The sequence below is a fragment of the Kogia breviceps genome, chromosome 17 (genome assembly GCF_026419965.1).
Source record: "Kogia breviceps isolate mKogBre1 chromosome 17, mKogBre1 haplotype 1, whole genome shotgun sequence".
NCBI lineage: Eukaryota > Metazoa > Chordata > Mammalia > Artiodactyla > Physeteridae > Kogia > Kogia breviceps.
In genome coordinates, this window is record NC_081326.1 from 76509438 (window position 1) to 76534407 (window position 24970).

At 55.5% G+C, this 24970-nt stretch overlaps 3 protein-coding genes across 11 annotated transcripts in view; 2 read left to right on the forward strand and 1 right to left on the reverse strand.

Annotated features, from left to right (window-relative positions):
• The window catches only part of JRK (Jrk helix-turn-helix protein), a 222333-nt gene that overhangs the window by 176921 nt on the left and 20442 nt on the right, over window positions 1-24970 (reverse strand). The window lies entirely within an intron of this gene.
• GPIHBP1 (glycosylphosphatidylinositol anchored high density lipoprotein binding protein 1) lies at window positions 823-3219 on the forward strand. Of its 9 annotated transcripts, none has more exons than XM_059042720.2 (5): window positions 823-1308; window positions 1625-1687; window positions 1895-2014; window positions 2629-2742; window positions 2866-3219. In XM_059042720.2, the coding sequence occupies exons 1-5, from the start codon at window positions 1257-1259 to the stop codon at window positions 3099-3101; spliced, it is 585 nt and encodes a 194-aa protein (XP_058898703.1). In that variant the 5' UTR covers window positions 823-1256; the 3' UTR covers window positions 3102-3219. The 9 variants fall into 9 exon arrangements, with proteins under 9 accessions (XP_058898703.1, XP_066873377.1, XP_066873372.1 ...); XM_067017276.1 differs by having other exon boundaries at window positions 1155-1308; window positions 1595-1714; XM_067017271.1 differs by having other exon boundaries at window positions 1171-1308; window positions 1595-1714; window positions 2666-2742.
• GLI4 (GLI family zinc finger 4) overlaps window positions 16290-24970 on the forward strand; it is a 40209-nt gene continuing 31528 nt past the window's right edge. Inside the window, exons 1-3 of the mRNA XM_067017324.1 lie at window positions 16290-20605; window positions 20940-21060; window positions 21265-21407. Coding sequence (XP_066873425.1) covers window positions 20016-20605; window positions 20940-21060; window positions 21265-21407 — 854 coding nt within the window. The 5' untranslated portion in view covers window positions 16290-20015. The remainder of the gene's footprint in view (window positions 20606-20939; window positions 21061-21264; window positions 21408-24970) is intronic.

The window sequence follows — 24970 nt, forward strand, 5'->3', positions numbered from 1 at the left end:
GGCGTGATGACGCCTGGCGGCTGAGACTTCAGAGAAGTGTCATCCCAGCTGGCCCCGTGGGGACCGTGCCGGGAGCCGTCCTGCGCGCCCGCGGGCGCTGGGTCCTGATGGCCTCGACCAATGTGAGAACACTGAAGCCTGCCGAACCAGGGAAGAGAGGACTGGGCTCAGGCCCAGGTGGTCTTAGCCCAGAGCCAGCTCTCAACCTCTGCTGCAGGTGGTCCCTGAGAATGCTCCACCCGCTGCGGAAGCCCAGGCTGCGCAAGTTCAGGGAGTGGGCCAGGCGGACAGTGGGCGGGCTCGCGTCCCTGGCTCCAGGCCCCAATCTAGCCTCCTGCCCCTGCGCCCTCCTTTCCGTGGCCTCCAGGAGGGGGCTTCTCAGCAGCCCCCGTGCACGGTCTGCGGCCCGCAGGGGAGGGACGGGAGAGTGGGGCAGCCCAGGCCCACACACAGTGCGGCACGGGCAGGAGCGCAGTGGCCAGAAAGGCAGGCTCCCGGCGGCTCCCCGGGAGGCCTCCACCCCGCCCTGGGTGGCCGGTGTGGAGCTCTGGAGGGCAGGGGCCAAACGCAAGGGACGGATAGGGTGTGAGGTGATGGTGGGGAGGCTTCTCGGAGGAGGTAACGCCTGTGCAGGTGGGACAGCCTCGTGGACGTCAGCAGGAACAGCTTTCCAGGCAGAGGGAACAGCCAGGACGAAGCCCTGAGGTGGGAGGGAGGGCAGCGGGCGGCCAGTGGGCGAGCGCCGTGCTGGCGGGACAGGCAGGCCTCGTGGGAGGACTGCAATTGTGCTTTTCTTTGAAATCCTCTTAGAGAGGCCCCCGGAGTGTCGATGGTGACTCACGGCTGAAGGTGCCTGGGCAGTGGTCTGCAGCTGGAGGGCCCGGGAGGCCAGGCTCCTGGGGCTGTGTGGCCTGGGCCCGGGTCCTTCGGGTCCAGACGTGGGGCAGTGGGCTGGCCGGCCCGCACTACTGGGCTGAGGCCTCAAGGCCAGGGCAGAGCCACGCAGGGGGACAGGACGCCCCAAGGCCGACCACAATGACTTCCCCTCCCCCACCCAGCCCCTGGAGTCAGGGAGGGAAATGGCCATCCCTGGCCCAGTGCCTGGCCTGGGGGCCAGCGTGAGGCCCATTGTTTGAGGCTGGAGCTGGGGGGTCCAGGGCCTCCGGGAAGCCCCCGGCAATGTCCTTTGTCCCACTTGCCACCAATCCAGAGGCCCGGCGAGGCCCCGGCTGAGCAGACGCGGCAGCTCCGGCAGGATGAAGGCGCTGGCGGCCGTCCTGCTGACCCTGCTGCTGTGTGGACAGCAAGGTACTCGGGCAAGGGGAGACCTGCAGCGAGGGGGACGGCCCAGTCCAGGCCCACAGGCCCCCCAGGATCATCCAGCTGGGGGCGAGACGTGGCTTGGGAAGAAGGAGGGAGTGCAGCCGGAGGCCGAGGCCACGGGGAGGTGGATGGGGCTGTCCTGGGTTCCCACGGGTCCCTGAACCTCCAGCCCCGGCCCAGCCAGGCCCTGGGGGCACGGGCTCCCTCCCCACCCGATCCCAGGCTCAGCCTCTCAGAGAGGCAGGCTTTGGGGTGCCCTCTCCTCTCCCAGCCTCAGTTTCCTCTTCTGTGAAATGGACAGGCCATCCTGACGGCTACGGGCCAGCTGCTGTCAAGGGCCAGCGCACAACCCCTAGTGTTGCTGGTAAGGATAATGCCAGGCTACACACGGGTAAGGAAGCAGGGCCAGGGCTCGGAGACCCAGGCAGCGACCTCACCAGCTTGGGAGGCGACGGGGAGGGGACTGGGAAGGGGGCTGATGGATCGAGGGGTGGGGGCGTGGCACTGGACCCCGAGCACGTGTCCTCTGTGCCCGGGTAGTGGAGGTTTACAGGCGTCCCTGCGCGGCCAGGCAGAGGGCGGGCGCAGGAGGTCGAGGAATACGACGTGGACTCTGGACCCGAAGGCTATGACGAGGAGGACGATGAGGAGGACGACGAGGCCAGCGTGACTGCGGGCGGCAGAGGCACAGGTACCCGCCCACCCCGACCCCAGGGTCGGGGCACTTGCGCCCCTTTTCCAACACATGCACGGGTGCCGCCGAGGGCCAGGGTCCACGAGGCTGATGGTGAGGACACGGCGGGCAAAAGCCTCCGCCTGTGAGCTTCCCTTCCCTCGTGGGGGAAGGGGTGAGGAGGGGCCCCTGACACTCAGCGCACCCTCACCTCTCACCCTGACCGTGACCCTCAACTGCCATCCAGGGTGGGGGGGCCTAGAGAAGGAGCCGTTCCTGGGAGGGACGATGGTGTCAGGGCAGAGAGGTCAAACAGGAGTTCACCAAACAGACAGGAGCACAGCAGAGCCCCGGGATGGGGAGACCAGAGAGTCAAAGGCCCTGGGTGTGGCGTCCTGTTCAGAAAGACACGAGCATCGTGGCACTGGTGGGGCAGGGCGAGGGGAGGGAACGGGAGCCGGTCCTGAGGCAGGGGCGCAGGGAGGCTCCAGCAGGGCAGGGCTCGTGGGGATGAGCTGAGAACGGGTGAGCTGGACAGGAGCTGGGCAAAGACGTCGGAGGTGAAGAGGCTGCAGGTGGGAGGCGTGGGTGAGCTGGGCTGCGCTGGGGACTGAGCCCGTCCGGCCTCCCAGTGCTGCTGCGGTGCTACTCCTGCCGGTCCCTGCACAGGGATGAGAGCTGCGAACGCATGCAGAGCTGCATCCTCCCCAAGACGTGCAAAACCATCGTCTCCCACTGGAATACTGGTGAGCAGGCCACCCTGGGGCAGCCGGACGGGAGGAGCGCATCTCCCACGTCTGTGAGGGGCCTCGTCCCGGCCCCGTCCATACTGTGTGACGCACGTTCTCCACCACCCCCTTCCCACCCAGAGTCAGGTCCCCGGACCACCTACTCGGGGTGGTGTGCAGACACGTGTCAGCCCATCAGCAGGACGGTGGACGGATCCCTGACGACCATATCCTGCTGCCAGGCCAGCCTGTGCAACATACCTCCCTGGCAGGAACCCCAGGGAAGTGGGGCAGGTGGCCCCCAGGGTAGACCCTCAACTGTGGCCACCGCCCTCCTACTCAGCCTCCTCGCCGGCCTCCAGGCGATGGGGTTCTGAGCCCAGCCCGGCTTATACCCTGGCTGGTCAGCAGCGCTCTGTCCACTGCCTGCCCCTCCCTTCCCCTCCCCTGCCCCCACCCCAGCTTTGGAGAATAAACTGGAAGCATCTGTAATGATCCCGCCGGCACTGGTTCCTCACAGCCACGTCTGCCTTTCCTCCGTTTCCCCATCTAGCACCCTGGCCTCCTCTCCGTGCCTGTGTGTGGCAGGGCGGCCAGCACGTGGGCCTTAGGTCCAGGCCTCAAGTGCTCACAGGGTGGGTCCGCACAGCTCCCGCCCCTAGCAGAGAAAACACTCGCCGTGTGCCGGCGGGGAGACCCCACCCCAACTTGGTCTCCAACTTCCCATCAAGGAAACACCTCCGTCCATGTGATGAGCAGCCCATCTGGGGGAGGCTTTGGGAGGAAGGCTTCCTTGGCCTGTAGGAGGAGGGGCCCCGCCACCCCGAGAGGCTGCTGGGGTTTGGGGCTGGAGTTAATGAGGGGCTGGAAGAAGAAGAGAAAAGACAGGGAGGCAGGAGGGGTGGCCGAGATGGGACTTTGCAGCCGACTGCTCAGCCTGGTGGGTACCGGGGGCAAAGGGGCAGTGAACGGGGAGGTCAGGCCACCAGCATCAGGGAGGGGTGACATGGCCTCCGGGCTCCTGAGGAGAAGAGGAGAGGAGCAGTGGGGTGGGGGGGGGCGGGTAGGAGAACCTCGGCTTCCCCAGCGTCTGCTCTGGCTAGGCTGGTGTCATTGGCTGCTGGGCACTTGACCTTCTTGACTGGTGACGGGACAGAGCCCTGGAGTGTGAGGGAGGAGGCCTGGGCCTGGGTCTCAGTTTCCCCATCAGAGCAGTACAGAACAAGGCTTAGAGGACCCCGAGCCCCACCAGCTCAACATCCCCTGGGCTGGGAAGCCCCGACCTCCATCCTGCCTGTCAAGTACCCCAGCAGGCAGAGTAGTCTCTCACTTTCCATTCTCCCCTTTCCTTACTAATGGAGACCTCAAGGCCTAGCTGGGGATGGGGGGCAAATCCCTTAGGCAGAGGTGGCCTATCTTTCTCTTCTCCTTCCTCCTTCCTGTGGCTGGAATGATGGCTGGAGCACAGCAGCCACCTTGCACCATGAGGCAGCATGCTGAGAATGGCAGGGCAGCATGGAGGAAGGGGCCTGGACCCGTTATACCAGCCTTGCACTGCCTAGCCCAGGACCCCTTTACCTGGGAGGGAAATAAACCTCTGCCATCTTGAAGCTAGTTATCTTGGGTTTCTCTGTTTCTTGCATTTTCACGCGCTCTCATGCATATGCACGTATTCACACGTACTCCCGCTCGCACACACACTTGTGGACACACACATTTGCACACACAGTCCCTACGAAAGCATAGCAGATAAGAGCAGAGCTCGGGGGTCACACTGCCTGGGTTCAAACGTTAGGCCCACACCCTCCAGCTCCAGGCCCTGGGTGGGCCCCTTCGCCTGCAGCTGGGCTTCCTCATCTGCCATGTGGGAAGGTAGGAGACCCCTCCCTGTAGGTCTGCAGTGAGAATTGGCTGAAGCGCCGAGGGGGCTGCTTGTAGCCCCGCCCCTGTGTGCCACCTGCGTGGGCAAGCTCATGGGAGACGCCCCACCCGAGTCCTTTACCATCACAAGAAGCCTCGTTAGCCACACCCACCCGCTCTGGAAACGCTGGGCGCCATCACCCGCATTCACAGGCTTCCCTTCAACCCTCCTGCCTGAAGCCCCCAGAGCTCTGAGCCCACTGACGCCCCACCGTGCACCTCTGGAGCTGACCTCCTTCACGGCCCTTGGCAGCAGGAGGGAGCCAGGTCGGGCTCAGTCTGAAGCCACTGGCTGAAGGGCCTGCCCTGGGCTCCTGCTTTGGCGACAGCCTCTTCTCTGGGCTCCGGGCGCTACGTGCAGCTGGGCCCCTGATTCCCACCCTGGAGAGCAGAAAGCCCAGCACTGACCCCTCACTGGGGCTGTAACCTGCCCCTGCCCGAGGGCACAGGAGGAAGCAAGTGGTGCCTTGAGCGGGCAGGTCCAGCTGCGCGCAGGCACCTGAAGTGCCTGCTGGGGACCCCGTCCCAAATCCCCGCCCCTCCCCGCCGCCCGGCCAGCTCCCTGTCCCGGCACCCAGCAGTCCACCCGATGTAAGGGACACTTCTGCACAAGGCCACGCAGCTGGTGGCGGCAGGTCCGGGACCCAGTTGGGGGCTTCCCGCCGGCAGCGGCCGCCTTCCCGGGGGGCCACGGGCCAGGCGGGCAGTGGCGCCAGGGCACCTGAGCCAGAGGTTGGAAGTGGCTAGATGGCGGCCAAGACCCAGCTGGGTCCCCAGGCCAAGTCCAGTGTGAGGTGTCAGCAGACGGTCACAGCCAGGGCCTCGTCACAGCGCCTCTACACCTTCCCAGGAGGCTGGCGGGGAGCATATCCACCTGGATCACTGCCCCTGTTCCCCACGGCTGCCGAAACAAATGACCACAAACTCAGTGGCTTAAAACCACACACATGAATTATCTTATGGTTCTGGAGGTCAGAAGGTATCACGGGGCTGCATCCCTTTTGGAGGCTGTGATGGTTGGTCAGTTTTACGGGTCACCTCGACTGGGCTAAGGGATGCCCAAGTAGCTGGCAAAACATTATTTCTGGTGTTTCTCTGAGAGTGTTTCCAGAAGAGCCTGACATTTGAATGGCGGGCCTGGAAGGAAGCTCACCACCCCTCAGGTGCGTGGGCATCACCCAGGGCATCCAAGGCCCGGATGGAAGGGAAAGGCGGGAAGGACAGACTCACTGTCTCTTCCGCAGCTGGGCCGCCGGCCTCTCCTGCCCTCAGACGTCGGCGCTCCTGGTTCTCAGGCGTTTGGACTCAGGGGGAATTCACCACTTTCCTGCTCTCCCGCTTCCAGAGAGCCGGTTGCGGGGCTCCTCGGCCTCCAGGGCCACGTGACCCAATTCCTGTCATCAGTCCCCTGTGCGTGTCTGCATCCTGACCTCCTCTTCTTATAAGGGCACCAGTCGGATTGGCTCGGGGCCACGCTCGTGACCTCATGTACCTTAATCGCCTCTAAAAACCCCATCTCCAAACACAGTCTCGTTCTGAGGTCATGAGGTTAGGACTTCAGCATATGGATTTGGGGGACACCAATTCAGCCCATCGCAAGGGGCTGAGACAGGGCTCTGTGGGGGGCCCAGAGGGGGGCAAGAGCCCTGAACTGAATTTCAAGGAGGTGTTTGCCAGGGTGGTGGAGATGGGGGGGGAGGGCGGGGGGGAGGGGGTGCGCCGTGGGCGGGGAGGGCTGGAGCACGGCTCACGAGCCCCGGGCCCCGCCAGTGGCCCTCATGAGCACAGCTGGTGGCCAGGCAGGGTCACCCGCTCCTGCTGGCTTCCTCAGTACTCGGTGCAGCTGCTCCTCGGGTGCCTGTGTCCCCCACGAGCCCCATGACAGCGGCAGCCAAGCTCCGAGCACCAGGTCCTGTGTGCAGACCTTCTCCGTCAGCGGAGGCAGGCCTCTGCCCCCTGCAAGCCCCGCCCCCAGGCTGGCCCCGCCCCACAGAGGGCGTGCACCTGCGGTGACCTTGAGCCGGCCTCACACCTCCAGAGGTTGTGCTGTCACGGCCTGCAGCTCCCACCTGCCCGCCCCACTGAGGGCCCCCCCCATGCAGGTCTGGGGGCCTCGCCGGAGCCCGTGACCCCGGCCCTCCCCGCTCCCTCTCCTGCCCCGCCGCCCCGCACGCTGGCCTCGCCTCAGGGACCCTGTAGCGTTTGCGGGTGATCGAGCCTGGCACAAGTTTCTGTCACCAAAGCAGGAGGGTGTTGGTCCCCCATCAGGAGTCCTGAAGTGGGCTTCCAACGGGCACAGCGCTGGTGAAGGGCCCCTAGCAGCACTGGCCAGGCAGGAGAGGAGGCCCGCGGAGCCCGCAGCTCCTCAGACGCCCAGCCGATGAGGGCGGCGGCTCTGCGAGGCGTCTGCTTCTGGACGGGAGCAGGGGCCGTGAGGGGCCCCTCCGGTGCCCGGAGCGCCCGCCCGCCGACCAGGAGCAGCTCGGCTGGCCCAGGGGCCGGGGCACGGGAGGGGGACGGGGAGGGCGGTGGGCCAGCCTCGGGGCCTCGGTGCTCAGGCCTCGGGGCCCTCCAGAGCAGGCCCTTCACCCTGGGCACGTGCAGGCACTCGGCCCCCCAGACGGCCCTCCTCAAGAGCCTGATGCTGGAAACGTCCGGAGCCTGGTGGCCCTACGTAAGGGCTCTGCCCTGCAGCTCAGACGCTGTTGAGGCTTCCCGGCTTTTCCCGTGTGATGTGGGGACCAGGACTGAGATGACTGCCGGGCATCTCAGAGGCTTGAACCGGCCTCTTCCTGGCTGAGGGACCTTGGCAAGAGGCTCGGCCTCTCTGTGCTCAGTTCTCTCTTCCACGAAACTGCAGAAACACGGAGCCCATCTCCTAGTATCCCCGTGGAGGCTGGCTGGGTGCCGGCTGCCAGGCGCTGGTGCACCACCAATGCCAGGGGTGAATGCCATGGTCACTGCTCTGATCCTCGGAGCTGCCCTGTGGGGGCTGCTCTGAGCTCCGAGCTGCTGTCCCTTGGGCTGGGGGGGCTCCTTGGGCCCTGCCCTTCGGCCTTTGGAGGCAGGCCTTCTGTCTCTCTTCCCAGCATTGGGTGGTCCACTCACCCTGCTCCCTTCCAGGTGCCCTGCCCCTGCCGCCCCCGGCCCCCGTGAGAAGGGAACGAGTGAACCCAGCAGGCTGAGGGACCCCCTCTGCACCCCCTGGGACCCCTCAGGCCCTGTGTCCCCGCCCAGCCCTGGCACCGGCAGCAAACTCAGGCAGAGTGCTGTGTTCCCTTCTTTTCTGGGCTCACCCGAGCTGCCAGCTGGACAAGGGCCTGCGGGGGTGCTGTCCCAGCGGGCAGTCCTGGGCACCCCGCCCCAGCTCCTTTAACGTGGTGTTTTCTTTGGGACTTCCTTTCTCGTAGCGCAGGAAGCAGATGGCCGTGGCCTCATTTCCTGTCCTTGTTCGCGACCATGAGAACTGGGTGAGGACGAAGCAGTGACCCCCCAAGCAGGACATTCCTGAGGACAGAGATTCCCGGCCTGCGGCCTTGGACAGACCCAGCGGCGCCCTCCAAGGAACACCGGGGTTTGCAGAAGCCGACGGACTCGGGGCCCAGTCAGCAGTGGGAACTGAGCGAGACCACCGACCCCTCCAGGCACACAGTCCGACCAGGAACTCTCCGGAAGGGAGGGGAGTCACAGCGATGTCACTCGAGGACGCCAGGCCTGCACACATCAAGGGCTCCTGCCTGACAGCGGGTTGGGGGGAGGCCCACTTGGGGATGCAGAAATGTGTTTCAGTGGCAAGGATGCTGACCAGAGCAGAGCCGCCCTCACCCATGGGACCAGGGTGGCTCTGGGCACCCGGAGTTGGAGAACTGGGGCGGGGGCTATGCTGGAGTAACGTGGAGAAACCTCCCCTCGGGGTGTCCCCTTACTCAGCCTCATAATCCTCCCAGAAAGAAACCCAGGGTACGTGGCAGAGGTGGTGGCACGTGGGCTCTCAGCCCTGCAGAGCAGGCGTCCTGGAGGGGGGCAGCCCCATGAAGCCTCAACCTCACAACATCCTCGGGCAGGAAACCCCTGAGTGCGGTGGCTGCAGGAAATATCTTTATAAATAAATAAGTAAATATCATGGTTTTCAGACTGTGGCCACTGCTCTGAAGAGGTCAAGCAGAGGCAGAGGCAGGGCCAGCACTTTCCACAAGAACCACACGTCACTTTTCATTTGCCAGTGGCCACATTAAAGAAGTAAAAAGAAACAATTACTTTTATTTAACCCAATATATCCCAAATACTATCATTTCAACATGTAATCAATATTTTTAAAGTACTGAACTATTTTACCTGCTTTCTCTTTGTTTCATATTAATTCTCCCAAATCTGGAGTGTGAGTTTGCACTCACAGCCCACCTTAGTGTGGACCAGACATGACTCCTCCAAGGCTCAGAAGCTGCTTGTGGCTCTGGCCTGGTGCTGGACGGCTCGGGCCGGAGAGGGCGTGGGGTGGATTTTAGGTAAGGAACAGAGCAGCGCTCGCCTCCCGCGGAGGAGGGCTAGCTACAGCCAGGCTGACTGCGCAGGCCCGAGACGGCCCACAGCGGGCTGTCCACACCTTGTTGGATAAACAGCCAGCCAAGGAGGCCGGGCAGGACCGGCCCAGAGCAAGCGGGGAGAGACAGAAACCCAGCGCCAATGGGGGGCTACGCAGGGGCAGGCAGCATGCTCTGTCCTCATTACCCGGGAGTCCCCACATTCCTGTGACCCTGACAGCTGTCTGCCCTGGCCCTCCCAGGCCACAGCCAGCCTGGAGGACCCAGCAATGCAAAGGCCTGGGTACAAAGCCCAGGGGCGATTGTTTCCCCCACTATGCAGCCACTTTTTTCTTCTGAAAAAGAATCTATTCCCATTCCCCTCTCTCATTTTGGACATGCTTACAGACTTCAGAAGGAATATCTGAGCTAAAAATATATAGAAGTATGCTTAGAAGAAACACCCCAAATATTATCAATTTGAAATAGGAGTAAACAGAACAAAGGAGAGGGGTTAGCTTATTTATAAAAGCAACACAGAGATTTCCAGTTTCAGGTCTGATGTATAAAATCAACATACATTCACTGAAATACAGACAGTAGAGAAATACATAAGAGCAAAAAGTAAAAAGCCCTCATCCTGCCCCTATCCTCACCAGAGGTGATCGCTCTCAGATTTAACATTCACCCTTCCAGGGATTTTATATGTATATGTGTGTGTACGTGTGCATATGAACAGATACACGTGTGTGGTTCTTTCACACAAATAGAACTTTACTAAACATATTACCTTGTGGCTTGGTTTTTTTTTCAATTAATAGTAAATATGTTATGGAAATTTTCAATTAATTACAAATATTAACTATTTATAATTTATTTTTTCAGATCAGAAGATACAGATTTACCCAGAAATCCAGATTTTTATATGAACGCTCCCAAATTTTAAGTTGCCAAATAGTTATTTTTATTTACTCACTGAACAAGCAGTGTTGACTTAAAACAATAAAATAGCCAGTTATTTTACAAGCAAAATGAGTTGACTTGGGAACAGCAACAAATTGCAATTCAGGACCTGCAATCCATGGGGAACCACAGGCAAGCCTGGAGAACAAAGAGAAGAAACTCTTTTATAAAGGAGAAGGGGAGTTGGGAGGGGCTGTTCTAAACAGAGTCCATTGGAGGAAACTGGGAGTTTGAAGTTTAGTGGTTTTTCATTGGCTGAGCTGTTGCCCGGCGAGGAGAAAATCTTCCTTCCTCCTGCTGGGTCTGCAACTGAGGTGGAGGGACAGGGTGTGAGAGCTCCCCGTTCCGGCCTCCTGACTCCATTTCAAATGATATTTCTGTTCATTAAATTTCACAGCAGTATTAAAATAACAACAGAAATCTAAGACAAAATATGTCCACAACCCCATTGCTTCATCAAAGTACGTTTTCATGCATCCGTATGCTTACTTAAGTTTTGAATAGTCACAGGTAATTCTGCATCTCTATTCTAATATTACAGTGTGTCTTTTTTCCACTTCGGCACAACTTTATTTCTCCATTCACCTTCCCTCTCATTTTGCCTCATCTCCAAATACCCCACCTGGTAGCCAAAGTTAATAGAGCAGCAAACTACATCCTGCGGGCCAAGTCCAGCCAGCTACCTGTTTTTGTAAATAAAGATGCACTGAGACACAGCCACCTTATTTGTTTACATTTTGTCCATGGCTCACTTCACACTTCCAGGGCAAAACTGAATAGCTACAACAGCAGCCATCTGGCCTGAAAAGCCTAAAATATTTACTAGATGGCCCTTCACAGAAAAAGTTCGCTGGCCTCTAGCCTGGTGTGTGTGCTTGCATATATTTCTCCGTTCTCATATGGACATATAGAAACAAATACATGAATATAGGTTTTGTTTTAGCCATTGTTTGCTTTTGTAATAAAACTTGCTTTCTTTTTACTTAACAATATCTTGAGGACAGTCGTGCGTGTGCGTGTGAGTGTGTGTGCATGCCTGTGTGAGTGTGAGTGCGTGAGTGTGTGTGAGTGCGCGCGTGTGCGTGAGTGCGCGCGCGCGTGTGTGAGTGTGAGTGAGTGTGTGCGTGTGCGTGTGCGTGTGTGTGTGTGTGTGTGTGTGTGAGAGTGGTATGATGATTCAGAATACAAGCTCTGGAGTGAGAAGCTTGGCTCTGCGCGCACGAGCTCTGCGACCTCTGGAAAATTGTCTGACTTCTCTGTTCCCCAATTTATTCAGCCATGTCATGGAGATGTTATAGTACCTAAATCATTGGGTTGCTGTGAGGATTAGATGGGATAACACATGTAAAATGCTTAGAACATTCAATAGACTCTTAGTAAACACCAGCTATTATTGTTCATTCAAAAATATGTATTGGGCTTCCCTGGTGGCGCAGTGGTTGAGAATCCGCCTGCCAATGCAGGAGACACGGGTTCGTGCCCTGGTCCGGGAAGATCCCACGTGCCGCGGAGCAACTAAGCCTGTGAGCCATGGCCGCTAGGCCTGCGCGTCTGGAGCCTGTGCTCCACAACGGGAGAGGCCACAACAGTGAGAGGCCCGCACACCGCAAAAAAATATATATATATATATGTATTGAGGAAATTCTGCATAGTTGAAGTAATAGCAGCAGCATAAATCTGAATCTTCTAACATTTCCTTCAAAATATCAATAAAGAACAAATGAAACGACAGAAAACTCATGCCCTAGGCATAATTATAAGACAGAAAACATCCGAACTTTGAGTTACCTGTAAAACAAGAAACAAGAGGGGAATTTAAGATCCTCTGAGACAAAAGAAAGTTTTCAAAAATCAAACATCACACATCCTTTCCCCACTGACAGTCCTCTTCCACAAACAAAAGCCATCAGGTAACGAAACTATGCTTTTTTTTACATTGACACAAGAGGTCCCTCTTGGGCTAGGAATCTTGTAAAACAACCCATACCTCTGTACCCAGAAATGCAGGGGTGAGCTCACCATCTCTCTAAAACCACTACAGAAAGGGAGAGAAAATGGGGACCAAACAATTCAGCTCATGAAAATTCCCAAAATAACCAACAGCAAAATAGAAGGAAACTGTAACTCCAAACTGAATCAAATATCTGCAAGTATTTGGAGATATGGAAACAAAGGGGGAAAAAAACCTTCAATCAGAACAGAAATGAACAAAAAGCAGGAAGAAATAGGGAACTCAGGAAAACATAGAAGAAAAATCAACAACCAATCAGAAATGAAGACTGACTGACAAGATGCATAAGGAAGAACAGATTTGGATGAAATTAATAAGGAAAAGCAGGAAAATAACAAAGAATTTTAAAATGAAGAAGTAAGAAGTGTTAGAAAGTGATCAAAATGGAAGACAGGTAAAGAGGAGATAACGTATGGAAAACTGGAATTCCTGAAGAAAATAAAACAATGGAACAGAACTAAGACTTAAAACTATAATCCAAGAAAAGTTTCTGGAAATAAAAGAAGACATAAATCTACATCTTGAAAGGGATCACTAGGTACCAGGAAAACATAAGCCACAATGACCAAGTCTGAGACCACCTAGAAGAACTATGAGATTTTGACGATAAAGAAAAGGTCAAGGTTCCCAGGCAAAAAGGTCAAATACTTTCCAGGAGCAGAAGAATTAGACCAGCACCAAATTTCTCAAAATCCACAACAGTAAGCAAAGCGACAATGGAGCAGAAGTTTCAAGAAAAACAAGAAAGAAAACTGTGAACCAAGGGTTGTGTATCCACTCACACTGTGATCTTACAGGAGCCCAGGGATCCTGTACCTTTGAGCCCAACCTGAGGGGTGCACCGGAAGCTTCATCCAACCAAGGGATGACAGGAACTTCAGCAAAAAAAGATGGATGGTGTGCTCATTTAATGCCCTGATCTTGGATCTAACATCAAAAAAAAGTGAGTGGTGGGACTTCCCTGGCCATCCAGTGGTTAAGACTCCACGCTTCCACTGCCGTGGCCTGGGTTCAATCCCCAACTGGGGAACTAAGAGCCCGCAAGCTGCGTGGCGTGGCCAAAAAAAAGGGGGAGTGGAAGAATGTACTTTATATGTATTTTCTAACCAAGCAGAAATAACGTAACTTCTAAAATGTGAGGAGGTGGGAGAGAAGGACGCGGGAAACCTCCCTGATTGTGTATCGGCAACAGTACAAGTTAGGATAACATTCAATCTACGTGAGCACAGCTCTTTCCTGCTGAGCCGAGCTTGCCTCCCATGTGCCATTTCGTGTCCTAGAATTCTCTTCTCCCTGTTGGCCCCCCACCCATGACCCCCACATCAGAACACATGCACCTTGTATGCAGGTGTCCGGGCTGCAGCGCCCCACTGAGAAGGAAGCCGATATTCTGGAAGGTGAGCATTCGGAGTACTTGGCAGGGGCCTGGAGCAAAGGATGTTCCAGAAAAGCCTCCAAGTCCCCCAGCTCTCCTCCTCACAGAGCCTGCCCTCATGGAAAGAGGACCCCCTTCTTCCCTCCTCCCCCAATGTCGCTGTACATATTTATAGAGCAGCTGGTGGACGGGGAACAGGTCTGGGTGACAGCAGGGCCTCCTGGCCGGGGAAATGGCCTCTGACCAGACCTTACACACCAATGCTGTTGGCATCACCTGGAGCTCCTGGTGGACCAACTCGGCCACCAAAGGGAGGGAGCCACCAGGGCCACCAGGAGGCCAAGCTTTGTGTCTCTCCTCAGAGACAGGAGAACGTCTTTCTTTCTGCTGTGCTGCTTCTTCTCAGTCGCATTCTCTGTCCACCCATCAGTCTCTCAATAATATTGATTCTGCATCAGCTCTGGGCTGGGCCGTGTTTGGGGTCCTGGGGATACAAAGGTGAATAAGGCAGGTGCTGATCCGAGTCATAGGTGGTATGTAATGTGTAGAGACAGACGCACAAGCAGAACAACTCCACATGAAGTTGCAAAGGTAGGACAGAAGCACACACTGAGGGCTGAACTGAGCAGAGTCTTAGAGGACAGGTCAGTCAGGTGCAAGAAGGCGGGAGGGTATGCCAGGTGCATGGGAGCTCAGGGCCCGAAGCCCAGGCCTTGCAGAAACATGCACTACTTGCTAGGATCTCATGGAAGGGCAAGCGGTGGCAAGAGGGTGGCCAGCAGGTCGCTGGAGGGCCGAGGTAAGGGGATTTCTCAAGCCTGTAGGGGGAGCTGTCACACCCGGCGAGTGTGGGACCAGCATCCCATCCCTTGTGCTGTGGGACCAGCCCCTCCCAACCCCCCCCTTTTCCTTCCTTCTAGATTTGCCTATGGTCCACCATAGCTTGCATTTCTTGAATTGCAATTCCTCTGGCTATTCCCAAATAAACTTGCTTTTGCTGGTAAAATACCTGGCTATGATTATATTACTGAAGTTGACAGTTGCAACAAAGAAGGAAGCAGAGTTGAGTTTGGTCTTGAATATTTTGAAATCGAGGTACCTAAGGCTCCTGCAAGGGTGAAGTCCAGGAGAGAGCTGGACAGCAGGGGCTAGAAACAGAGATACGTGGGAGAAGGCCGTATCTAGGTGGCATCAGGGTCAAGTGCCCATTCGTTGCACCGCACGTAATGAGACCCCACCAGAAAAAGCAAAACCGTGTGCCCCCAAAGACTTGATTTTCTGGTGTGGGAAGGGAAGATGAACATAATAAACACAATAATAAGGAAATTACATAGTATGTTAGAAAGTGGAAACTGCTATGAAAAAAAATGCAGGGAAGGGTGAGGGCCAGAAGGTGGAGAAAGAGGCAGAATGCTGTGGTGTTACAGAATGTGACCCCCAGCAGTGCAGGCAGCACCCAGGACGTGCTCCTAGCCAGCGGACGACAGCAGAGGTGACAGAAGGCTGCTCCTACCGTTAGGTCATATGAGACTCCACCCCAGTAGACCGGGGCCAGAGGCTCTCCACTGACCCTGAAGGAGTATGAAGAGGGCTACATGGCAGGGAATTGTGGGCAGCCCCTAAGACCTAAGGTCAGCCTTCCAACAGCCCAGAAAAAGCTGGCCCTCAGTCACACAGCTACCAGGAAAGGAAGCCTGCTAACAACCACATGAGTGTGGAAGCAGATCCTTCCACAGTCTCGCCTCCAGCTGAGAACACAGCCCACGGACACCATGACCGCAGCCTTGCCAGATGGAGCAGAGGACCACCTAAGACTCGCTGGACTCCTGGCCCACAGGAACTGTGATATAACAAACACATATTGTTTTAAGCTGCTAACCTTGTGATAACCAGGAAACTAATACACACAGGGTAGTCAGTGGTCAGGTGTCCCCTCTAGGAGGTGAGCTCTCAGCAGGCGGAAGTGGGAGTTAGCCAACCAGACAGCTGGGGACAAGTGTCCAAGGCAGAGGGAGTGGCCAGTGCAACTGAACGCACGCCACAGCATGCCTGCTGCCGCTAAGGAACTCAAACAGGTGGCTGGCAGGGAGGGCACGAGTGACGGAGGGGGCTGGGGAGAGTAGGGGGAGCCACAAGAAGAAGAAGGGGGTGCAGGGGGAGCGAGGGGGGCTGAAGTGAGTGATGGAGTACAGGAGTAAGGAGGAACAAGAGTAAGGGAGCGGGGCTTCCCTGGTGGCGCAGTGGTTGAGAATCCGCCTGCCGATGCAGGGGACGCGGGTTCGTGCCCCGGTCCGGGAGGATCCCACATGCCGCGGAGCGGCTGGGCCCGTGAGCCGTGGCCGCTGAGCCTGCGCGTCCGGAGCCTGTGCTCCGCAACGGGAGAGGCCACAGCAGTGAGAGGCCCGCGTACCACAAAAAACAACAACGACAACAACAACAACAAAAATACAAGAGTAAGGGAGCGGGTGCAGAGGTGACTCAGGTGCGGCTAACGGGGGGGGGGGGGCGTGTGGGACCCCAGCGGAGTGGGAGTGGAGGTGGCTCGGGGGCGGAGTCCTCCGTGGTGCACCACCGAGATGCTGGGGCCTCGCCACCTAGAGCGGCACCGGAAACGGCCGGCTGGGAGCGGGCTCTTCCTGCGGGCACCGAAGGCGAGCGGGTGGGCCAGCGGGGATCGCCTGAAATGGGAAACCAGCTGAGGGGCGGAGCCCTCCCGGGAGCACCACAGAGAGGCCCGGGCCCTCGCCTCCTAGAGCGACGCCGGAAGGGACGGGGCCAGAGGCGAGCCCTTCCGGCTGGAGCATGGGTGGGGTTGCTCGAGTATGCAGCTTCCCGGCCCTGGGCGGCTGCGGTGCGGCGGGGCTCGGCGGCGGGGCGTCCCTCCCGGGCCGGGAACCCTGCGAGGGGCGCGCCCGCCCCAACCTCCATGAAGGAATTCACTGGGTCCCTTTGGCGTCGCGTGGGCCCCCCCGCCCAGAGCAACGGCACTTCTCTCTCGGCTCCTGGGCGCCGTTGGGAGGAGGGCGAGGCTCGAAGATCAGCTCCGTGCGGATCGAGGTGGAGTCCCTGGGCCTAAGGCTGGCGAGGCTCTGTCAGGCGATCTCTCCTCGGCTTCGACACCGCTGCGGGCCCGGGGCCCACACACTGCTTGGGTGCATGTTTGCCCTTTGATCTCCCACCACTAGTAATCCAGTCTCTCCCTGAGACCCTGGCTTCTGAGGACAAGTGAGGTTACCACGGAGTGTCCTGCTGCAGGGGGATACCCAAAACTTCATGTTACAAGAGGCCTGGCACAGAGAGTGAAGGAGCTACACTGAAGTCGCACAGCAGGTACCAGCACTCCGACCTTTAGGCCAGGGTTCTCGTCTGCTCTGGCTTTTCTGCGTGGCTGTAGCAGTCACCAAGCCTACAGGCCTGTGAAATGAAAAGACCAAGACAATGACCTCAGGTCTGTGCCGCTTTTAATAATTAAATATTTTATTCTTTGGTGTGCATGGGACTTAGGAGAAATGAGTACGTCCAGTCTCTGCCGTTAAGCACCTGCCAGCTTGAGTTAGGCAGACAAGAGGATTATCTAGAATGTTTCCTGAGCAGCAGTATGTGCAGGCTACAGCCAAGTAACTAGGGATTCAAGGATGAAAAAGACACGATCCTTGCCCTGAAGAGCCCTCGCCCCATCGGGAGACTGCCCCATCAGTGACAAGCCACACGTGGAGTGACAGGAGACCTGGTGGGGGAACAGTTCCTGGAGCACAGCCGGCAGTTGTCAGGCTCAGTGGGTTCAAGGACCACCCCTCTCCATCAAGTGGGTCAGCACAGAGCCAAGCTGAGTTTACACCTTCTCTGGAGAGCCGTGGCTAGAGGGTTAATGGCACTTTCCTGTTGGTTCTTGGTTTTCATCTGTTTCCTACTAACACTACACCTGAGCTCAAACTCCAGCCTGGCTGACTGGGGCCGTGATCCTCTGCCCTGGTTCCGCCTACCTCCCCAGCAGAGATGCTCCCATATTTGTGTATGCTTCCCTCAGCCTAGATGGCCTTCCATCATCCTCGGTTCTGGCTCTCACCTGATGCTAAAAACAGCCTCCTCCCAGAAGCTACCTCCAATAGAGCCTTCAGAGAATGACGTTTACCTGAATCCAAGTCAGGTGTATCTAAACATTTTCATTGAGAAGAAACCAGACTCTCAAACTCTTGTCAAGTTGGGAAACCTGTCCAGTCATTTTATGTGTTGCCTCTATGCATGGGAGAGTGGATGAAAGCCCAAGGACCCCCTTTAACTTAAAGGGAATTCAAAGCATTTGTACCTCAAAACGTATGTCACTTGGAACATTATCACCCAGAGCATCACATTTTAGGGTGATACAGCCTGTCAGGATATGGACCTCCCAGTAGATCGGGTAACCAGCACAGGCCATGGGAGGTCTTTTCAGGGATGATTTGAGGACTCAGAACATGATCTGCTTTCTTTGGAAAGTGCTTTCTCCTAATCTTGTGGAGGATTTCTTTTGCTAGCAGTTAAAGAGCCTGAAGTTTGTCAAGGCTTTATCCTGGAATTGCATTAGTTAGCACTGAGGGAAGAGGCAGGTCAACGAAGCTCAGAAATACTACAAAAAAGAAATAGATGAAGGTTCTTAACCAATGAAACATGAGCCATGCTGGTGATGCTTCTACAAGCACCTGGACCTGACATATCACTGGGACTGTTTGAATTCGTGGTGAAATTGGAATTCTTTTAGATGGGATTAGAGACAGAGAATGTCACATTTTTTAGACAATGCAAGCAAGATCGTAGTTGCTGGTTCCCTGGGGTTTTGGCCTTCAGTGGATGAGTTGGCTCCAGTTAAGTGCCACAAGGAGAATGGGAGCCGGGTAAGGGAACCAGGGAGTGGGGTCAGGGAGGACGGCCTGAGAAAGGCCCTCAGAGCAGAGCTCTGAATGAGTGAGGGGCCAGCACCACCAACTCCTCCTCTCAGGACCTGTTTCTAGGAGCAGCCAGGCGCTGAGGCAGGAAGGAATGTGTGGCAAACCTAAGGATGGCTGGGGGGGTGGGGAAGCACAAGGGCAGCAGTGTGAGGGGAGCCAGTGGGGATTTGGGCAGAGATGTGACGGGGGTTCACTGGCTGCTCTGTGGAGGATGGACCCAGGGGAGGGCCGGGGTGAGGGTGGGAGTGAGTTTCATCCAGCTCAGAATCCAGGCTCCAGGTGATGGGAGGTACGTTCCGTGAGGGTCACGTGTGTTTCCCACAGCCTGTAACTCCTAAAGCACGTTGTCTGGTCCCAAATACAAGAAGTGGAGAAGGAGCAAGTAAAGGGCAGGGAAAACTCCAGTTTGGGGACCACGCGGCAGTCGTTGGTCCATGGTACACATGAGTCCTACTGGATGCAGGTGTGGAGACGCTGGCCCCTGGCAGAGGAATAAGAATTCCTTGGTTGGGACTTCCCTGGTGGCACAGTGATTAAGAATCTGCCTGCCAGGGCTTCCCTGGTGGCGCAGTGGTTGAGAGTCCGCCTGCCGATGCAGGGGAGGTGGGTTTGTGCCCCGGTCCGGGAGGATCCCACGTGCCGCGGAGCGGCTGGGCCCGTGAGCCATGGCCGCTGAGCCTGCGCGTCCGGAGCCCATGCTCCGCAACAGGAGAGGCCACAACAGTGAGAGGCCCACGTACCGCAAAAAAAAAAAAAGAAAGAATCTGCCTGCCAATGCAGGGGACATGGGTTCGAGCCCTGGCCTGGGAAGATCCCACATACCGCAGAGCAATGAAGCCCATGCACCACAACTACTGAGCCCGCATTCCACAACTACTGAAGCCCACACGCTTAGAGCCCGTGCTCCGCAACAAGAGACGCCACTTCAGTGAGAAGCCCTTGCACCTCAACGAAGAGTAGCCCCTGCTCACCACAACTAGAGAAAGCCCACACAGCAACAAAGACCCAACACAGCCAAAAATAAATAAATTAATTATTTAAAAACGAATTCCTTGGTGAGCAACTGAGTAAACGACGATGCCATCTACTGAGATGCGGAAAACTGGGAACAATGAGATTGCGGGGGGGGTGGGTTTCTGGGAAATAAGTGCTCTGTTTGGTCATGTCCAGTCTGAGACTCGTTAGATGTCCAGGTGGGATACGTGAGCAGGGAAGGGAAGGGGGCCGTGTTCCCATGCCTCCCCCACCCCTTCCCTGCCCATCTGTCCCTTCGTAACTCGGCACTCAAAGACCTCACGGCTGTGTTCCTCCCAAACACTCGTTTAATCTAATGTTCACGGTCTTGTTTCTCTCCAGCCTCAGAAGGGTTGTTGGTCCTCTTCTCTTTGTTGCAGAGTTTCTGTTCCAGAACTGCAGTTACCAGCTTGGAAAAATACAGTGTTGTGTCTAAAGCAAGACCTTTCTGAAGAAGTGGAGTTACAAGGAAATTCATAAGGCTGGAGAATTTTGCTGCTGGTCGTTCTCCTTGGCCTTTGCCGGCTTCCAGTGGTCCTTCCTCTCTCCCGGGGACGAGAAGGATGGAAAAGCCCACAGGCAAAAAGAAGAAGGCACAGACCCCAGAGGAAGAGGTATGTGTGCAGAAGGACACTCCCAAGGAAGATAAAGCATCTAGGAAAAAGAAGCCAAACCAGAGATCTCCTTTGGCCAAAAAGCACAGTAAGGAACCCAGCCTGAGTCGTGAGGACGAGGAACACATGTTTGAGGCCTTCAGTGCTTCCTTTAAAGATGACTTTGAGGAAGTCCCTGTGTTCACTCCCTTCCAGAGGAAGAAGCTCTACGAATGCAGCGAATGTGGGCGCGTCTTTAAGCACAAGACAGATCACGTTCGCCACCAGAGAGTCCACACTGGAGAGAAGCCCTTCCAGTGTGCCCAGTGTGGGAAGACATTCAGGCACAGCTCTGACGTGACCAAGCACCGGAGGATTCACACTGGAGAAAAGCCCTTTAAATGCAGTGAGTGTGGCAAAGCCTTTAACTGCGGTTCGAATCTCCTAAAACATCAGAAAACCCACAGCGGAGAGAAGCCGTACGAATGTAAGGAATGTGGAAAAACCTTTGCCTACAGCTCATGTCTTATTCGCCATCGGAAATGTCACCCACGGAAGACGCATTGAGCGTGGGGAAGCCATGCAGACTCGGAGCTTTGTGCCCACAAGAACTGTTCTGGCAGGCCTGCCTGGGGCTCCTCCTCCCCTGGCGTCCGATTGGTCTGGGGGTCCTGCCGTCACCAGGAAAACCGTCCCAGCCAGGTCAGCAAACACCAGTGTGGCTGGTCTAGAGGATCTCCGGGCCAAGACATCACAATACCAAGGCAGCTCCTCGCAGCTGTGGCACCAGGGAGGCGAGTGTACAAACTGCTGTCCAGGGGACAGGCTTCAGACCCGAGCACAGCCAGCACCTCCCACTGCCGCCTCCGCCTGTGACTCCCATACTGGCTTCAGCCCTCCCACCGGCTCCTTTGGAGACCGAGCTGCAGAGCCTTGGCCCACTGGGTCCCAAGTCCGTCTCCATGCAGCCTGGCAGGAGGCCTGTGGCCCTCAGCTGGATGGCAGTGCTTCCGCAGTGAGCACTGGGGACCCCACTGTCCCCCTGGCTGGCTGTGGTGGCAGTGCTGTGCTTTGTCCTCTGCCTTCCCTCCTCTCTGGAGAACCATTTCTTGAACTTGGCCCCTGCTCCCAGGAACTGGGCTCTCTGTGTGTCCTCCCTCCTCAGCCCTCATCCCAGCTGAGCAGCCTGACTTACTGGGTGGACCACTCAGGCCACTAAATGCTGCCACCGTGGGAGCTTCCTGCCCTGGCCGCGTGGGGTCCCAGGATGTTGACGGCAGTTTGGATGCAACCTTTGCCTGCCGTGCAGCCTTTCAGACACGAGACGGTGGGCCTGCCCCCCAGGGCCAGCTCTCCATTCAGGTTAGTTCCACTTCTCTGTGCTTGGCCCCCGGGTTCCATCCTACCCCCTTCACATCCACATGCTGTGCCCACCCTTGGCTTCCCTCCAAGAGTGGTCTGGATGGGCCTCCGTGTTCTCCTGGGCGGGGGTGTGGTTTGTCCCAGAATTTCAGCACAGTATAAGAGGGGTGAGGTGACTGTCATCTGGGAAGTAATAGGGCTTTTTAACAGGAAAATGTTGATACCTACATTTTCAGCTCTTTGGGCCCAGAAAACTAATAATGGCCTTGGTCTTGGGGGCTCCTCCATCAGGAGACAGGGGAGAGTGCTCCCAGTGGAAACATCCCTCCAAGGTAAGATTTTGACTCTTGTTCTTTCTAAAAGCTATGACGTTATAACAGCTCTACCTGAGCTGGCATCTCCGCTTCACAGCTTGGCAGGCCCTCCTCCTACCCCGACAGGCAGGCCCCAGGTGTGACCTGTGATCCTGCTCTCACAGTCCCGGAACTGGAGATGTGATGAGGCAAAGTTGTTCCAACAGGTGCCAGGGTCTGGCTTAGGGAAAACACACCTGTGATCCTGGGTGGGGAAATGTTGCTATAAAGGAGGTCACTGGGACATGTGGCAAACATTGGGTCTAGACTGTCCACAGGGGACGGGGGGGCACATCGGTGTCAAAGCTCCCTGGTTTGATGGCCAGCAGCCATCCCAGACAACTTCCTTGTCATGAAAGATGCATGCTGAGGTCTTCAGGGCCACAGGGTCATGACATCTGCAGTTTGCTCTCAAAGGCTGAGCAAAGAAGCAATAAGAACAATGCAGATTGGCAGGCTGACAAACATTTTCTGTTAAGGGACAGATAATAACTGTTCTTGACTTTGTAGCCATAAGGTCTCTGCCACAACTCAGCTCAGCCACGACATGCAATAGCAGTCACAGCACAGAAACGGCCAATAAGGCTTTATTTACAGAAGCAGGCAGTGGGCTGGATTTGGCCGGTTCCAGATGAAGGGTATGTGACACGTTCCAGGGGTGTCTGCATCTGCTTCGGTTTATTTATTTATTTTATTTATTATGGTTTATAATATACCATGATGGATATATTGTTATATATAAAATATTGTATAATACTGTATAAATGTACCATAAATTACAACACATCACATGTACTATAGAAAAATTATCGTTTTGTATGTTATTATGTTTCCACATTAATACCAATGGGAAGCATTTTTTGTGGCTGCATAATGATCCATTAAATAAAATGTTGACTTAACCTTCTCCTAACAAAGGCATGTAGGCTGTTTCCAGTTTAGGTCATTAAAAAAAATGCAGTAGGGCTTCCCTGGTGGCACAGTGGTTGAGAATCTGCCTGCCAATGCAGGGGACGCGGGTTCGAGCCCTGGTCAGGGAAGATCCCACGTGCCGCGGAGCAACTAGGCCCGTGAGCCACAACTACTGAGCCTGGGCGTCTGGAGCCTGTGCTCTGCAACAAGAGAGGCCGCGATAGTGAGAGGCCCGCGCACCGCGATGAAGAGTGGCCCCCGCTCGCCACAACTAGAGAAAGCCCTCGCACAGAGACGAAGACCCAACACAGCCAAAAATAAATAAATAAACAAATGTGGGGTTTAAAAAAAATTTTTTTTAATGCAGTAAACATCTTTTCCACATTTAGGGCCAGCAGGACGGGTTGCCAGAAATGAGCTGATGGGGAGATCATTCTGGCAAATACCTTTCCCCAGGTTGTGCTGCATAAGTGCCCCAGCAGTGCACAGGCAGCAGGTGGGTTTTAATCTCACCAATTTGATAGAAGAGAAGAAGCATTCTAATCTGGTGTCTTTGAATTCTAGAGAGGAAGCAGGTGGCAAAGAGCGTAGTCTCTTGAGCCGGGGCTTACCGACTCGACCCCCGTGCCTTGGAGATGTGGGACCTTGGGCCCGTCCTTCACCTCCTTGTGCCTGTGGTTCCTCAGAGGTGACTTGGAGGCATTGTCAGTGCTCAGCCTGGTCCGTGACTGTGTGTGACTTCAGTGCCGTGCTGACCCCCAGTTCAGGCACTGTCCGCTCTGGTCACGTGTCAGTGTCCTTAGTGAGGGCACATTTTTCCACAGGCGTGAGAGGTGGCTGTGCAAGCAGACAACCGTCAGTGCCTCTCTCAAGAGAATGAAATCAACCAGGAAAACAGGAGAGACATGAGAAAATAAACCACACAGTCAAACTAAAATCAGTCCACTGTCTTTTTTGCCTCCTGTCATTTTGGTGCAGACAGACGGGCTCATTTCCCATTTCTTCTGAGTTAACCATTATGACACCACATCACCACCAAGCACCGAGCCCAAATCTTGCAGATAAATCTATTTTGATGGGTTTTTTGTTTTCTGGGTTTTTTCTTGCTATTGCTCTTCAAATGAAACTCAAATTCCAGAAAAAGAAAACCTTCTAAGTAGCCTGAGTCAAAGAAGAAAAACATGGGCTTCCCTGGTGGCGCAGTGGTTTAGAATCCACTTGCCAATGCAGGGGACACGGGTTCATCTTCCCCTGGTCCGGGAAGATCCCACATGCTGTGGAGCAGTTAAGTCCGTGCACCACAACTGCTGAACCTGCGCTCTAGAGCCCATGAGCCACAACTACTGAGCCCGCACGCCACAACTACTGAAGCCCCCTGCGCTCTGCAACAAGAGAAGCCACCGCAACGAGAAGCCCACGCACCACAACAAAGAGTAGCCCCTGCTCGCCGCACCTAGAGAAAGCCCGCACACAGCAACGAAGACCCAACACAGCCAAAAATAAATAAATGTTTTAAAAGAGAGAAGACCAAAAAAATAATGAAAGTTGTAAAATACTTAAACCTGGATGATAGTGAAAATACAACTTGCCGGAAATTCTGGTGCAACTAAAGCCAAACGGCAATTTGTAGCCTTATGTGACCAGCAGCAGAGCTGGAAATCAACAAGCTGAGCATCCAGCTTTAAAAGTGGAAAAAGGCCAACAGAATAAACTCAAAGTGGAATGGAGGAAATAAGTTATAGAAATTAATACGACTAATGGGAATGGATACCATGGAGAGCATTTTTAATAAAAGTTGGTTCTCTGACAGCACTATGAAAGTTGACATTCCCTGGCAGTGGGATCCAGAAAGAGAGAAGGAAGGAGCAAAGGAGCTCCTTTAGGAGTGAGAAGGGGAGGATAATGGCAGATACATCAGAGATTAGAAGGAGAAACTGTCGAACCAAGAGATGTGAGAACTCAAATGAAGTGGGTTATCAAAGAAAGATGAGTTAGTGAAGCCAGCTCGAGGAAATAGCCTGAAGAATCCTCTAACCAGACAGACTGCATTCCTAGATGACATAAATTCATAGATGCATAGACGACATAAATTGCAGAGGAAGGAACACGCCCAAATTTGTTCTACGAGGCCACCACTACCCTGATACCAAAACCAGACAAAGATACCACTAAAAAAGAAAATTACAGGCACCATCACTGGTATTATGCAAAACTCCTCAACAAAATAGCAAACTGAATCCAACAATACATTAAAAGGGTCATACGCCATGATCAAGTGGGATTTATCCCAGGGATGCA

What these genes read in the sequence shown, in the direction of transcription:
- GPIHBP1 (XM_067017276.1), top strand. Translation starts at nt 1,257, where the DNA reads ATGAAGGCGCTGGCGGCCGTCCTGCTGACCCTGCTGCTGTGTGGACAG. An exon ending in GCTGCTGTGTGGACAGCAAG is followed by an intron (nt 1,309 to 1,594) that starts GTACTCGGGCAA and finishes CTCCTCTCCCAG; the next exon opens with CCTCAGTTTCCTCTTCTGTG. An exon ending in CGTCTCCCACTGGAATACTG is followed by an intron (nt 2,743 to 2,865) that starts GTGAGCAGGCCA and finishes CTTCCCACCCAG; the next exon opens with AGTCAGGTCCCCGGACCACC.